General features: G+C 45.0%; 1 protein-coding gene across 1 annotated transcript; it reads left to right on the forward strand.

The window, feature by feature from the left end:
• The first annotated feature begins 1,242 nt into the window (after window positions 1–1,242).
• LOC137904513 (myosin-7) lies at window positions 1,243–15,048 on the forward strand. Its single transcript, XM_068748703.1, has 38 exons — window positions 1,243–1,276; window positions 1,407–1,618; window positions 1,758–1,901; window positions 1,987–2,143; window positions 2,227–2,254; window positions 2,657–2,762; window positions 2,848–2,940; window positions 3,025–3,088; window positions 3,177–3,275; window positions 3,358–3,461; window positions 4,076–4,214; window positions 5,734–5,852; window positions 5,974–6,123; window positions 6,254–6,424; window positions 6,504–6,813; window positions 6,905–6,972; window positions 7,080–7,285; window positions 7,358–7,481; window positions 7,665–7,801; window positions 7,914–8,169; window positions 8,303–8,545; window positions 8,624–8,800; window positions 8,901–9,046; window positions 9,118–9,208; window positions 9,290–9,679; window positions 9,776–9,902; window positions 10,011–10,129; window positions 10,242–10,438; window positions 10,646–10,829; window positions 11,332–11,497; window positions 11,576–11,700; window positions 11,786–12,094; window positions 12,189–12,392; window positions 12,479–12,775; window positions 14,086–14,190; window positions 14,289–14,384; window positions 14,518–14,652; window positions 14,920–15,048. Exons 2-38 carry the CDS (start codon window positions 1,418–1,420, stop codon window positions 14,938–14,940), a joined length of 5,808 nt encoding a protein of 1,935 aa, XP_068604804.1. The 5' UTR covers window positions 1,243–1,276; window positions 1,407–1,417; the 3' UTR covers window positions 14,941–15,048.
• The last annotated feature ends 1,250 nt before the right edge of the window (window positions 15,049–16,298 follow it).

Genomic DNA, 16,298 nt, shown 5'->3' on the forward strand with positions numbered 1-16,298 from the left:
GGCAGAAGGCTTCTGCAGTGACCTTGGCATTGCACTGGCGCATGTCATGCTGGTGTCGTGCGCTATTGTGTGTCACCGGTTCTGCCTTTTGGTGAATCTCAAGCATGTCACCTGCGGCGGACCTCGGTCTGGGCTCCTCGCACTTGTCGCCTGGTTAATCACACAGACTAATGTTCTTTATTTAGAGCGACGCACTCAGAATGGGATGGCTGTTGATGTTATTGCAAAGCCTGGTCGTGTTAGCAGCGTCTCACAGGGACTGCATCTAGGCCCTGGGGGGGGGGCTGAGACCCACACATGACATTCATGTTCCTTTGTGTTTGGAGAACTGCTTCATTCCTGCTTGTTTTTCCAGGCTCGTTCGTAATTGTACATCTATATATATATCTTATATATATATTGGGCTGATTTTAAAGTTATTTAGCAATTATCAAAGAAAACACTCACTGTAGATCCAAGAGAGAACATACTGAGATTATACATATTTACAGAAAATAAGATAGGATTGGCATTTCATTTCATGTAAGAATACAATATAGATTTAACTCAGATATGTAAATGATGATGAATATATTTATTAGATAGAATGTTAGAGCAGTACAAGTACAGTCAAACAGTAGTATGTATTACAGTACAAGTACAGTCAAACACCCTGTCTAAACACCCCTGAGGTCTTGTTTCCATTGAAAGTCCTACATTATAACAGTTAATAGATTTTTCCTCGCTATAATTCTGGCCTGTCTTGTGTGAGGATGCTTCTGGGAACAATATGAACGACATAGTTCCTGCACCAGAAACACTGTCCGGGATGAGGAGAAAGGAATTCCTCCCTGCGTCTATTTAAAAACCGAGTTGTAGTCACTGGGCTGCTTGAGGATACCTATGATTAATGGCCACACTGCATGGAGATCCTAATATGGTCTTGTCAGGAGAACCCATCACTGATAAGACTCCGACCTGCTGATTCCTATATTGCTCTCTGCCGCTCATTAACCCCCTCCCTCGCTTTCTGGAACCCCAACCCGGCTCAGACACAATAGCATTCTTGGACGCTGGAGGGCCCCTCCATATTTGGCCGAGAGGCTTTGTTTATAAAGAGGACTCATGGTGAACCCCCCAATAGGTCCCCATTCTGTCTCAAGGTAAGATGCAGGAACTTCTGATTCAGCATCAACACTCAAAAAGTCAAGCATTGTGTCTGCATTTGTGTGGAAAACACGTTGACCTTATTTCTTTCCGTAGGATTGCCTCAGTCTCCTCAGCACGGACAAGTAAGGTAAGGACAACATCTAATTACAAAGACGGTGTCAACAGCTTTTCTTTCTTTCCTTTTTATTATCTTTTTTCTCTTTCTTTTTTATGCTTTTACATAAATGGATAACAATTGAATTGTCATTTTTCTACAGAACCGGTAAAAATGGGTGACGCTGCCATGAGAGAGTTTGGGCCAGCAGCCACGTACCTGAGGAAGTCCGACAAGGAGCGTCTGGAGGCCCAGACCCGACCCTTTGACATGAAGAAGGAATGCTACGTTCCGGATCACGACGAGGAGTTTGTCAAGGCTTCCGTTGTCAGCCGCGAGGGGGACAAAGTCACCGTTCAGACCGCCAAGGGGAAGGTGAGTGAGCAGCAGCTCGAGATGAAACTAAACCGGACACAATGATGATGGAAGGCAGGACTCCGGTAGTTCATTTACACTTGAGGGGCTTCCAGTGTGGCGTGATCAGACTATTAATGCATCCTCTCTCCACCCTCAGACGGTCACGGTGAAGGACTGCGATGTCCACCCTCAGAACCCGCCAAAGTTCGATAAAATCGAAGACATGGCCATGTCCACCTTCCTCAATGAGCCCGCCGTGCTGTTCAACCTCAAAGAGCGCTACGCAGCATGGATGATCTACGTGAGTCGGAAAGCACTGCTAACACATAGAACACGCACAAATCAGCGGGTAATATGATGAAATCAAAATCTCCTCTTTCCTGCAGACCTACTCTGGGCTGTTCTGCGTGACCGTCAACCCCTACAAGTGGCTGCCAGTCTACAACCAAGAAGTCGTGGTTGCCTACAGGGGGAAGAAGAGGACCGAGGCGCCTCCTCACATCTTCTCCATCTCTGACAACGCCTACCAGTACATGCTGACTGGTAATATAAAGCAGGAGTTTGTTGAAGAATCGAAGAAGATGGGAGACTAAGCTTAAAAAAAAGTGCTTTTCTTCTCTTTCCAGACAGAGAAAATCAGTCAATTCTCATCACGTGAGTTGTGTTTTTTTCCTTCATTTGTTTCACACACCTCATATCATGTTACAGGACATATTTTACCTCCTGTGTGTTGTTTCTCCTGCCATCATTTCTGACCATACATAGAGGACAGAATATGGACGCTAATAGTAAATGGATTTAATGGAGAAAACAAAATAGATAAACAATAGAGTGCATATTTACGGGCTGCTATAATGTGATGGGATTCAGTTATATGCCATTGATGCAGCCACTATTGTGATACTCTGCTACATTGAATTAGCCACAATAAGGAAGGAAGAAAGGCTGAGTTATTAGTAACTCCCATTAATAACAGGGGAAACCATGCACGCCTCAAAAACGCAACATTTTATTCTACTGTTAATTCATCAAAAATAATTGAAATTGTGCATTCAGTGGAGAATCTGGTGCTGGGAAAACGGTCAACACCAAGAGAGTCATACAATACTTTGCAAGCATCGCAGCAGGAGGCGTGAAGAAGGACTCCGGCTCTGAGAAAAAGGTTCGAACGGCAGCATTCTTAAAGCTGAAACTCAACATTGCATCATCTCCTCTGATGTTTACCTGCTTGAATGTATTTTTTTTAGGGTACTCTGGAGGATCAAATCATCCAGGCGAACCCCGCTTTAGAGGCCTTTGGTAATGCTAAGACCATCAGGAATGACAACTCCTCTAGATTTGTAGGTTTCTCTGCAATGAAATAGCCCTTTGCATCTGATACATTATAATATTGTGGGTGTTTATTTTCTCTCCATAATTTTTAGGGCAAATTCATCCGAATTCATTTTGCAGCCAGTGGAAAGCTGGCTTCAGCTGACATTGAGACATGTGAGACATCTGTCCTCTGCACTGTTTATTCATAGAGTCTGCTGAAAAGGATCAGCTTACCCCCTCCATAATGGAAATGTCTTTACAGATCTGCTGGAGAAGTCCCGTGTCACTTTTCAACTTAAGGCTGAGAGGGATTATCACATTTTCTATCAGATCCTGTCTCAGAAGAAACCTGAGCTGCTGGGTAAATAAATCTCCAGATCAGGAACAGCTTGGATTTGTCATGTTTTCACATGTAAAATACGACTTGTATGTTTGGTATTCAGAGATGCTGCTCATCACCAACAACCCGTATGACTACCCCTTCATCTCCCAAGGAGAGACAACAGTAGCCTCCATCAACGACGCTGACGAGCTGATGGCCACTGATGTGAGTGGGGACGCACCATGATGTCTTTTAGGAAGTAAAAGTTGCACCTGTACAGAAAAAGCCAACGTTGTCATGATGCTGGTGTGGGATTCTGAAACCTCATGCATTTGTAGGCAAGAATATCTACCACTGTACTTTCTTCTTGTCCCGCGAGGAGTCGCCACAGCAACCCAACCTTCTCCACTTCACCCTGTCCTTTGCATCGTCCTCCCCAACACCAGCCACTCTCCTGTCCTCCCTCACTACGTCCATGTATCTTCTCCTGGGTCATCCTCTAGTCCTGTTCCCTGGCAGCTCCATCCTCAGCATCCTTCTACCGATATAGTCCCTGTCTCTCCTCTGGACATGTCCAAACCATCAAAGTCTGGTCTCTCTGACCTTGTCTCCAAAATGTCTAACTTTTACTGTCCCTCTTATTGTCTCATTTCTAACTAAGCAAGCATTTTTAAGTAAACAGTCTTATTTCCGTCCTTAAATTAGTGTGAATAGACTGGATTAGATGTCTAAAGTCAGCTGTGATGAAAGTGGGCTCTTGGCAGGATCTCTACACAGCAGAGAGACATAAAGCAGGGAATCACCGTCATCTGAAATACAATTAAACTGTTCTCGTTCAGGATGCTTTTGATGTTCTGGGCTTCACTCAAGAAGAGAAGAACGGCATTTACAAGCTGATTGGCGCCATCATGCATCACGGCAACATGAAGTTCAAGCTGAGACAGAGGGAGGAGCAGGCGGAGGCCGATGGCACTGAAGGTAAGAGAAGTTTTCTCTTGAAGGCCCGGAAACAGGATCATTGGTATGGCATGGTATGGAAGCAGGGATCATTGGTGACTTTGTTCTCCTGGGGTCCGCCACCAGTTCCTTTGTCTTTGCCACGTTGAGCTGCAGGTGGTTCTGTTCACACCATGTGACAAAGTCATTTACCACCGCCCTGTACTCAGACTCCTCCCCCTGCTGATACATCCATATGGATAAGTCATCAGAGACCTTCTGAAGATGGCATGACTCTGACTGATAGCTGAAGTCTGTGGTGTAAAGGGTGAAGAGGAAGGGAGCGAGAACAGTTCCCTGAGGTGCCCCAGTATTACTGATCATTCTGGCACGTAGCTCTGCAGGCGTACATACTGCGGTCTGCCAGTCAGGTGATCAGTAATCCATGACACGAGAGGGGCTTCAACCTGCATCTCCGTCAGCTTCGACCCCGGTCAAGCCGGCCTGATGGTGTTAAAGGCACGTGAGAAGTCAAAAAATATGATCCTCACGGAGCTGGCCGGCTGGTTCAGGTGAGTGTAGACACGGTTCAGAAGGTAGATGATAGCGTCCTCTACTCCCAGGAGGGGCTGGTAGGCGAACTGGAGGGTCTCAGGGATGGGCTGACAATCGGCCGTATCTGGTCCAGGATCAGATGTTCTAGGGACTTCATGATGTGTGAAGTCAAAGCCACTGGCCTGTAGTCCTTAGGGCTCCTGGGGTCTTTGGTACTAGAACAACACAGGAAGTCTTCCACAGAACAGGAACGCTTCAAAGGCTGAGACTCATGGAGAAGAGCCAATGCAGAACTCCCCCGGGCTGACCCCGTCAGGGCCTGCTGCTTTGCCTGGGTGAAGAGCTCTCAACTGATTCCTGATCTGGTCAATTGCCAGGGACGCTGCTGGTCTTGGTGGAGAGAGGTCAAGTCTGAAGGCTGGGGTGTGAAGTGGGGGGTGGGTGGATGGCTGAAAAGGTGAGGAGAACCATTGAGACCTTCACAAGTGGAAGAGTGGGGGTGTGAAAGGGGAGGGGGTGACAAGAGCTCACAGGATTCTGCTGGTTGGGGACCGACACCAGTAGGGACTGAAGGGCACTGGGGTGAGACATCTGGAGTTCTGCCACTGCTCCATGGATGAAGTAACATGCCACTGTCGGGTTGGCAGATGGGGGGGATATAAACAGTAAATAATGATGGCATGTGAGATCTCCCGGGGCAAGTAATATGGCCGCAGTCCAATGGCTAATAGTCCAAGGTCCGGGCTACATATCCGTTTTTGAACCGTGATATTACCGGGATGACGCCACTTGTTGTTAATGAGCACAACAAGCCCGCCTCCTTTGCGCTTGCCGCATGCGGTGAAATCCCGATCAGCCCGTACCGTCTCGAACCCGGCCAGAGAGACACTGTTGTCGGGAGCATCGTGGTGCAGCCACGTCTCTGTAAATCACATCACACTATATCCCCGTTCACTCCTGGTCAGCGCCGTTACAGTTTTACATTAAAGTTGATGCCTTTTCGCAGATGCTGACAAAATTTCATACCTGATGGGCCTGAACTCTGCTGACCTCATCAAAGGTCTCTGTCACCCGAGAGTTAAAGTCGGGAACGAGTGGGTCACCAAGGGACAAAATGTCCAACAGGTATGAATAACATGCAAGTGATCAATTTATTGTAAGTTGTACGATAGATTTCTTTGGATGGCAACAACACTGCTGGCACAAGGACAATAAGACACTCATTTTCCGAGTTTGACGTTTTTAGGTGTACTATGCTGTCGGTGCGCTGTCGAAGGCAGTGTATGAGAAGATGTTTCTATGGATGGTGATAAGAATCAACCAATCCCTGGACACCAAGCAGCCCCGCCAGTACTTCATCGGCGTGCTGGACATCGCCGGCTTTGAGATCTTTGATGTGCGCTTCTTCTTTTTATCTTTCAATGATTGATGCACTAAATGCAAATGAGTTCCCTCAATTCAACTTCAGTGAGGTCGCAAAGACGCAAATAGAAGCTGCATTTTAAATGTGTCACTTTGCATTGCAGTTCAACACCTTTGAGCAGCTGTGCATCAACTTCACCAATGAGAAACTGCAGCAGTTCTTCAACCACCACATGTTTGTGCTGGAGCAGGAAGAGTACAAGAAAGAGGGCATTGAATGGACCTTCATCGACTTCGGGATGGACTTGCAGGCCTGCATTGACCTGATTGAAAAGGTGAGATTGTCTTTTACTGTTTCAGCTATGCGTAAAGATGTTTGCTCATTTTTCTAAGATAACGTTTTTCCTTCCTCAGCCCTTAGGTATCATGTCCATCCTAGAAGAGGAGTGCATGTTCCCCAAAGCCAGTGACACCACCTTTAAAGCCAAGCTTTATGACAACCATCTCGGGAAATCTGCCAATTTCCAGAAGCCCAGAATTGTGAAAGGGAAGCCAGAGGCTCACTTTGCTCTGATGCACTATGCTGGAACTGTTGATTACAACATCAACAACTGGCTGGTGAAGAACAAGGATCCTCTGAACGAGACCGTCGTTGCACTGTACCAGAAATCAACTCTGAAACTGCTGTCTGTGCTCTTTGCTAATTACGCTGGCACTGATTCAGGTAAGAATAAACTGAATGTACCACAAATATTGACTTGATATTTCCCGTCTGTTAATGCAATCTAATATGTTGCACAATGATGTTTGAGCAGATACTGGAAGAGGCAAAGGAAGCAAGAAGAAGGGTTCATCCTTCCAAACGGTCTCTGCCTTACACAGGGTCAGTAAACACAGAGGAGTGTGTGACCGGCTGCAGAAACAGAAAGCTGAGACAATCACACAGTTTCACCTTGATATGCCTCACAAATATGATATTTGCATCAACAGGAGAACCTCAACAAGCTGATGACCAACTTAAGGTCCACTCACCCTCACTTTGTGCGCTGCATCATCCCCAATGAGACCAAGACCCCCGGGGCCATGGAGAATCCACTGGTGATGCACCAGCTGCGCTGTAACGGGGTACTGGAGGGCATCAGGATCTGCAGAAAGGGCTTCCCCAACAGGATCCTCTACGGAGATTTCAAACAGAGGTATTGGATGGAACAGTCAGTTAAACATATAATAATTGTCTAGGGTATAATTTTTTACTTATTCTTTTCCAGATATCGCATCCTGAATCCCGCCGCCATCCCTGAGGGTCAGTTCATTGACAGCAAGAAGGGCGCAGAGAAACTTCTTGGGTCTCTGGAGATTGATCATAGTCAGTACAAGTTCGGACACACCAAGGTGAGGAGGAATGAGGAAGAGGAAAATAGCATGACACATTATAAATCTGTATTGTATAAAGTGTTAGTCGAATGAAACAATGTGTTTTAGTTCGTATTTGCCATAATATTCAATTATTTACATTGTCCACAGCTTTATAAATCTGAATATCGAGTTTATGTCATGTCTGACATGGTCCTTCAGGTGTTCTTCAAGGCTGGTCTTCTTGGTCAATTAGAGGAGATGCGGGATGACCGTTTGTCACTGATTATCACTGGGATCCAGGCCAGATCGAGAGGCCTGCTGGCAAGAGTGGAATTCCAGAAGATTGTTGAAAGGAGGTCAGCTGGATCAAGAACTTAAAAATGCATTGAAACAAAGCACACGATTTTTAATTGTTTAATTATCTCGTGTTATGCTGCAATAATAAATTTGACGGGCGGTCTTTGACAGGGATGCACTGCTGGTGATCCAGTGGAACATTCGTGCGTTCATGGGGGTCAAGAATTGGCCCTGGATGAAGCTGTTCTTCAAGATTAAACCTCTGCTGAGGTCCGCAGAGGCCGAAAAGGAGATGGCCAACATGAAGGAAGAATTCCTCAAGCTCAAAGAGGCTTACGCCAAATCAGAAAGTCGGAGAAAGGAACTCGAGGAGAAAATGGTCACTCTTCTCCAAGAGAAGAACGATCTGCAGCTCCAAGTCCAAGCGGTGAGCCAATGACAGGATTCTAAATAATGCCATATTAAACTGTAACCATATAAAACACAGAAATATGAATAAAAAAAAAAAGTGTTCATTATGTACATACCATTTTAATGAGTTACTGACCATTTCAATTTAGGAGCAAGACAATCTTGCGGACGCTGAAGAAAGATGCGAGGGCCTGATAAAACACAAAATTCAGATGGAAGCAAAAGCCAAAGAGCTATCAGAGAGGCTGGAGGACGAGGAGGAGATGAATGCCGAGCTAACTGCTAAGAAGAGGAAGCTGGAGGACGAGTGCTCTGAGCTAAAGAAAGACATCGATGACTTAGAATTAACTCTGGCTAAAGTGGAGAAAGAGAAGCACGCCACTGAGAACAAGGTAGAGCGGCGAGCCCTGAATGTAAAGTGAATGAATGAGCGACAGGATTCTCGCCTGAAAACTGCAACACCTTGACAGGTAAAGAACCTGGTGGAGGAGATGGCTGCTCTGGATGAAATCATTGCTAAGCTGACAAAGGAAAAGAAAGCCTTGCAGGAGGCTCATCAGCAAACACTGGATGACCTGCAGAGTGAAGAGGACAAAGTCAACACTCTGACCAAGGCCAAGGCCAAGCTGGAGCAACAAGTGGACGACGTGAGAGTCTTGCTATGTGTTGTTTCCACCCAAAGTTAAATGTGTTGAGTAAGATTGAATACGCTTCATATTGAGGAACGTGGTCTGACTTACTTTCCAGCTGGAAGGTTCACTAGAACAAGAAAAGAAGGTCCGGATGGATCTTGAGAGAGCAAAGAGGAAGTTGGAGGGTGACTTGAAATTAACACATGAGAGCATCATGGATCTAGAGAATGACAAGCAAAACCTGGAAGAGCATCTGAAAAAGTAAGTGCATGATTCTAAAAACAATTTTTCTGACGCATGCAGAGTGGATGACTCAAAACTGATCTCCACAGGAAAGACTTCGAGATCAATCAGCTTAGCAATAAGATCGAGGACGAGCAGGCCATCACCCTCCAGCTTCAAAAGAAGCTAAAAGAGCTCCAGGTGATTTCCGAACAGTGCATTGTTTCAAAATGTGGAAAACACCTCGTTGGAAGTTGCTAATACTTAATTCTGCTTTCAAAGGCCCGCATTGAGGAGCTGGAGGAAGAGCTGGAAGCAGAGCGAGCTGCCCGGGCCAAGGTGGAGAAACAGAGAGCAGATTTAGCCAGAGAGCTGGAGGAGATCAGCGAGAGGCTGGAGGAGGCCGGAGGAGCAACATCCGCCCAGATCGAGATGAACAAGAAGAGGGAGGCGGAATTCCTGAAACTCCGCAGAGACCTCGAAGAGGCCACTCTGCAGCATGAAGCCACCACGGCCACGCTCAGGAAGAAACAAGCCGACAGCGTGGCCGACCTGGGAGAACAGATCGACAACCTGCAGAGAGTCAAGCAGAAGCTGGAGAAGGAGAAGAGTGAGCTGAAGCTGGAGCTGGATGACGTGGTCTCCAACATGGAGCACATAGTGAAGACGAAGGTGGATCAAACTCAGAAACAACTTCTGTTGCTGTTACCCACATCTCACAGATGTGCGAGTATTAAGATTGTATTTATGTTTTTATTTGCAATCTAGACAAATCTAGAGAAAACTTGCAGGACCGTGGAAGATCAAATGATTGAATACAAGGCCAAATTTGAAGAGGCGCAACGATGGATCAACGACTTCAACATGCAAAAAGCAAAACTTCAGACAGAAAATGGTAGATTTTTACTTTCTACCCCAAAATTGAAATTCATTTTGATTTGATTTAGAATATAAGGTTTCTTGAGACAATGGATAATATATTCCACATTTGTCAAAATACTAGGTGAGCTCTCGAGGCAGCTGGAAGAGAAGGATTCTCTCGTCTCTCAACTGACAAGAGGAAAGTTGTCCTACACTCAGCAGATTGAAGATCTTAAACGACAACTTGAGGAGGAAACCAAGGTGAAGTCATGTTTCAAATCACACTGACAAGCCTGGACAGTGATTCATGAAGGCTGTGTACTGCAATGTCAGCGAAAGATTACTACACTTTGATGCCATTTTCTTTTGACAGGCCAAGAGTGCCCTGGCCCATGCGTTGCAGTCCGCCCGTCATGACTGTGACCTCCTCAGGGAGCAGTATGAGGAGGAGCAGGAGGGCAAGGCTGAGCTGCAGCGCGGCATGTCCAAGGCGAACGCTGAGGTGGCTCAGTGGAGAACAAAGTACGAGACCGACGCCATCCAGAGAACCGAGGAGCTGGAGGAGGCCAAGTGAGTTTGAGATTCAAATTGTGGCATGCAATTCCTTTTACATTTTACTTTGTCTGGCAGATCAGCTTTTTGTTTGTATTATGTTCCTATTAAAATGTAAGACGAACAAAAAGTTTGTTTGTTAGGTGAACAAGCAGCCGTATAAGTTAAAGATGGTAAGATGTACACATCGAGCCCAACTGGACTGAGACTAAATGATTTCTGAAGGAAGAAGCTGGCTCAGCGCCTGCAGGACGCCGAGGAGGCCGTTGAAGCGGTGAATGCTAAATGCTCTTCTCTGGAGAAGACCAAGCACAGGCTGCAGAATGAGATTGAAGATCTCATGGTGGACGTGGAGCGGTCGAACGCTGCTGCAGCCGCTCTGGACAAGAAGCAAAGGAACTTCGACAAGGTGAAGTACAATCTGTTTGGGGGCAGTTCAGTGTGTGTAATCTGAGAATATCCAACAAGAGCACCTGCCATTGATTGGATTAGGAACGACACTGTGGCATATGCTGAGATGAACGGGGTAAACACACGGCACCGATGTCCATCAGCATTCAACTGTTTTTCTACATACAGAAATGTGTCCCGTAGAAAAAAAAAATACTTTAGAAGGTAAAAACTTTTAAACTCTCCAATATTCCAAGTGGATATTTTTACAATGTTGGTCTAATCACGAAGAGCAACCCCCCCCCCCCCCCCCGAAGACTCAATTGGACTTGTTTAAGTTTGATTGAAGACGCTTCATCCAAGCAGCTTCTTCAGTTCATGCCTTGGATGAGAGGTGACTCGAACAAGTCCAGTTGACAATGTTAATGAAACTAAATGAGGCAGAGTCATCAAAGCATGCTGCCGTTTCCCCACTTATCCAGAGCATCTTCAACGATTGCTGCACTTTCTATCCACTCCAGGTACTGTCTGAGTGGAAGCAGAAGTACGAGGAGTCTCAGTGTGAGCTGGAGAGCTCCCAGAAGGAGGCCAGGGCTCTGAGCACAGAGCTGTTCAAGCTGAAGAACTCTTATGAGGAGTGTCTGGATCATCTGGAGACCATGAAGAGGGAGAATAAGAACTTACAGGGTAAGTTCTGATTGGCAGACATGAAGAATTTTCAATCGCATCCCAGCCGTCGTAATCACACTGCTTGGCGTTCCTCAGAGGAGATTTCTGATCTCACTGAGCAACTTGGCGAGAGTGGAAAGAGCATCCATGAGCTGGAGAAGTTACGGAAACAGCTGGAACAGGAGAAGAGCGAGATCCAGTCGGCTCTTGAGGAAGCTGAGGTATTGGCTCTTTTTAATGAACAACATGTTTCCAGCACGGCACTGCCTCCTGTTCTGTATAACTCTGGACCCTCCTGTCCACCAGGCCTCCCTGGAGCACGAGGAGGGAAAGATTCTCAGAGCCCAGCTTGAGTTCCATCAAATTAAAGCTGACATTGAACGCAAACTAACTGAGAAAGACGAGGAGATGGAGCAGAGCAAGAGGAACCTGCAAAGGACCATCGACACCCTGCAGAGCTCTCTGGAAGCGGAGTGTCGCAGCAGGAACGAGGCCATGCGTCTGAAGAAGAAGATGGAGGGAGACCTCAATGAGATGGAGATCCAGCTAAGCCAGGCCAACAGGCAGGCAGCAGAGGCCCAGAAGCAGCTTAAATCTGTCCACGCCCATTTGAAGGTAAACTTGGACCATGAAAGTTTCACTTTCAAAAATGTTCCAAAAAGTCTGTTTACAAACGTTAATATTTTGGTGGTTATGCCGCCCTGTTAAGGATTGCCAAATTCAACTGGATGACTGTGTCCGAGCGAATTCTGATCTTAAAGAGAACATGGCCATCGTGGAGAGACGCAACAACCTGCTCCAGGCCGAACTGGAGGAACTCAGGTCGGCTCTGGAGCAAACTGAGAGAGGCCGCAAACTGGCTGAGCAGGAACTGCTGGACATCAGTGAGCGGGTGCAGCTGCTGCACTCACAGGTAGGAGCCTTTCCAGCAACCACAACTGACTGGTTTCTGTAAGTATACTGTCCTACACTTACAAAGTTTACATTTCTAAAATGTAGAACACCGGCCTGATAAACCAGAAGAAGAAGCTGGAGGCCGATACGTCCCAGCTTCAGACTGAGGTGGAGGACGCCGTGCAGGAATGCAGGAATGCAGAGGAAAAGGCCAAGAAGGCCATCACTGATGCAGCCATGATGGCAGAGGAGCTGAAGAAGGAGCAGGACACCAGCGCTCACCTGGAGAGGATGAAGAAGAACATGGAGCAAACCATCAAAGACCTTCAGCACCGCCTGGACGAAGCCGAGCAGATTGCCTTGAAGGGGGGCAAGAAGCAGGTGCAGAAGCTCGAGGCCAGGGTAAGATAACTTCAGCAGTATACAAACATGTCATTGGTGATGCTTACTTTACTTAGTGCTTTAGATCTGAAGTATTTTCTTCAGGTTTAGTTGCTATAAGGGGAGGGGTATGAAAAGAGCCTGGATGCTCTACTGAGAGCTCTGAGTAGCGTCTGGAACGGGCTTTCAAAGCTCACTATTGTATATTGCATAGCACCAAACCCAGTAGGACTATGTTTACTTTTTCCATCTCCCTTTATATGTATTTTTTTAAATAGATTTTTATTTATTCTTGTTTCACTAGGATTTTAATCACAAAAGTGGAAACATCCTTACAAATTATAGCCTGTTGAACACACAATGGTGTAATAAAATATTGTACACTAGCCGTAAACCTTTACCTCTCTCTTGCTACATTACAACATGTTGATTTATTCAGGAAAGGCAAAGCAAAATCAGTTCCCTTTCAGGAATTGAGTGGCTTGAAATTGCCTCATTTGCAGAACAATGGTGACAAAACGAATCCAGCCAACTGGCTGCACTTTTAGCATGGAAATTGGAAAAGCCAAATGGCTGGCCTGTTCACACCTGAACTGGGATGCTAGTTTCATAACTAGTCCAGCCAGTGGTTGTTCTAGCATGAAAGCAGTGGTTCTCAAACCCCCTGGGTCGCGGTACGATGTCAGGGGGGGGCTGTGACCGCGGAGAACATGCTTTTTTTAGTATTATCTCTATGGTGTTTTTGCACACGGCACAGAGCAGGCGATATGAAGAGCAGTTGTAAACAAACCCTCAAGAGAGACGTAGAGAGGCGGATATGTTAAGACAAAGGAAGGTCAGCCGAAAGCCAAGACGAGGAAATATGACGTAGCGTACGTAGCGCTTGGCTTCACCGTGACTACGGTGGGAGACGAGGAAAGACCTGACTTCCTCATTTTGCTAAAAGCATAATTGTTTTATATTTTGTGCTCCTGAGTTAATTTTGCTGATCAATTTTAATTTATTATTATTTATTGGCGTTATTTAATTTAATTTATTATTTAATTGTAAAAATTGTAGTTTAAGGATTAAAAAAACAAATTTCAGGCAAATTGATGCACTTCAAATATTTTCAGTTTCAGACTAAAACAAATCGTAATAAAGTTATATTTTGTTGTAAGTTGATCTATTTTTCTTTATTTTTAATATTTCTTTTTATGTCAATATGGATACAAGAGTGGTTATTTTTTTTTGGGGGGGGGGGGGTCGCAAAATGTTTTTTTCTTCCTAGGGGGATCGTAACAGAAAGTAATTGAGAAGCACTGCGTTAAAGGGTTGTGTTATTTCTTCAGGTGAAGGAGCTGGAGACTGAGATTGAGTTGGAGCAGAGGAAGAGCAGTGACGTTGTGAAAGGAATTCGCAAATGTGAGAGACGCATCAAAGAGCTCACGTACCAGGTAATAGTAAATAGAGTAAATAAGTGCCTTAAAACATTTTGATTCTAATGGGAGACATGATGAAACCGGATTCTTCTTGTCTGCCCCATTTGATTCAGACTGAAGAAGACCGCAAGAACAGCGTTCGTCTGCAGGATCTGGTTGACAAACTGCAGCTGAAAGTCAAATCCTACAAGAGAGCAGCTGAGGAGGCTGTAAGCAACTCGCCCTCAGCATGAACTTAAATACGATTTAGTGATTCAAACTACTTTTCCAGCTGTCATAATTTCATTTTGAACTGTAGTATAATGTCGTGACCCCTTGGCTTTTTTTGGCTGAATCCTGTAGGAAGAGCAGGCAAATACTCATCTGACCAAGTGCCGCAAACTGCAGCATGAGCTGGATGAGGCTGAAGAGAGAGCTGACATCGCAGAATCTCAGGTCAACAAGATGCGAGCCAAAAGCCGCGACGTTGGGTCGAAGGTAAGAGGCTATTACACAGTTTACTAATGCCAAGTTGCTAATAACAGAACTGCTCACCACGTTTAGCTGCAATAATTAAACCAGGCCAGCGTTTGTTTTGATTGAACTATTTAGTTCAGATTTTGCCTTGTATTGAATGTTACAGGTAATTTAATCTTGAATAATTAATAATTAGCAACACTATTGAGAGTTAATGCAGTTCTGGTGTGAAACGTGTTGATTTGCTGTAGATGATTTTTCATTTGTGTTCATCATTTCTCTCCACAGAAAGGCTTGGAGGAGGAGTGAAACTCACGGCCGCCTGTAAGCTTTACAGTTCCCAGGGGATGTAGTTCCAATTGTCTTCAACGTACTGTAACTGAACAAAGAGTAGAATAAAACAAAGTGCATCCAGAATAATGTGGAGGTTCATCATTTATTTCAGATGAAGGGAGTGCTGCCTGAGTTACATTCACATGGCCTTATTGTTCAATTCAGATTTGTTTCATTGGGTCAGATCTTTGTGGTTAATGTTTAGAATTGCATGCAACCTTTCTAACGTGAATACCAAAATTTCGTAAAAGCGTATGTGTGAGATGTTTCTCTACAGGATGACAAACACTTCAACCTACATCCTTTTTGTCAGGAATTCTGACTGCTAACATTCATGCTGCACAGCCACAAATCAGAAGCATCTGATCGGAGAACACCCGGAAATTCTGATTTGAAAAGACACCATTTTTGGTAACACCGCCCTGAAATATCACTTTGTTTACACATAAAAAAAAAACTGTAATTGCACAGTTTTTAAATTAATTGTTGAGCAAAACAAAAAACAAAAAAAAGTACCTACAAATAGGAAAAAAATCTACAATATTGGTTCCATAATTGGGAAACTGTCTGCCCCTACGTAGTTCTTGATCAATGAACATTTTCAAAATTAATAAAAAATAATGTTTTAATCAGATCAATTCGCCTGCAGTGTTTGCAATTGGCAAGGACAGCACCATTTCAGACCTGATGAACTTTTGATCTTCACAACCTTGTTTCTCTTCATTCATTCTTCAAACTCCGCACAGAATTGCCCCAAGTGGGATTGAACCCAGGACCTTCCAGCCGTGAGGCAACAGCGCCACTGAATATTTAGAGTTGGGATGTTGAGGAAGGTTTCTTCCGGCAGACTCCTCCAACAATAGAAAAAGGTGACACCATTGGCACGTTCCATCAAAGACTATCAGACGACAACTGGCTTCCTTTAAAGGGATCTTGATCCAACTCTGGATCCAACTCTGGATCAAACTCTGACCCATCCAGGAAGAAAAAAGGAGCAAGCCAGGGAGGGAACCAAATAATGCATGAAGATTTTGCCGGGGATGTAGACAGCAGCAAATTAAAATGAGCCCAGCAACATATTCTATCTAAAATGTATAAATGATTAATAATAAATAGTAAATGTATATATTTAAATTTCTGAAAATAATTGATAAAAGATCTAATTTGGAATGGGAAGGGGATTTTTTTTGGCAAGCATCTGTTCCTCATCATCATTTATGGCATCAGAGAGTCTGCATTTCAGAGTCTGATTGAGAACACCGTGCCCAATTAGAAGGAACAAATGCAGGCAAGAATTTCACAGGGCTATGTTTGTCCTCAAGGTCAAAGGAAGG

This window comes from Brachionichthys hirsutus, chromosome 15 (assembly GCF_040956055.1).
Source record: "Brachionichthys hirsutus isolate HB-005 chromosome 15, CSIRO-AGI_Bhir_v1, whole genome shotgun sequence".
In the NCBI taxonomy this organism is placed as follows: Eukaryota; Metazoa; Chordata; class Actinopteri; order Lophiiformes; family Brachionichthyidae; genus Brachionichthys; species Brachionichthys hirsutus.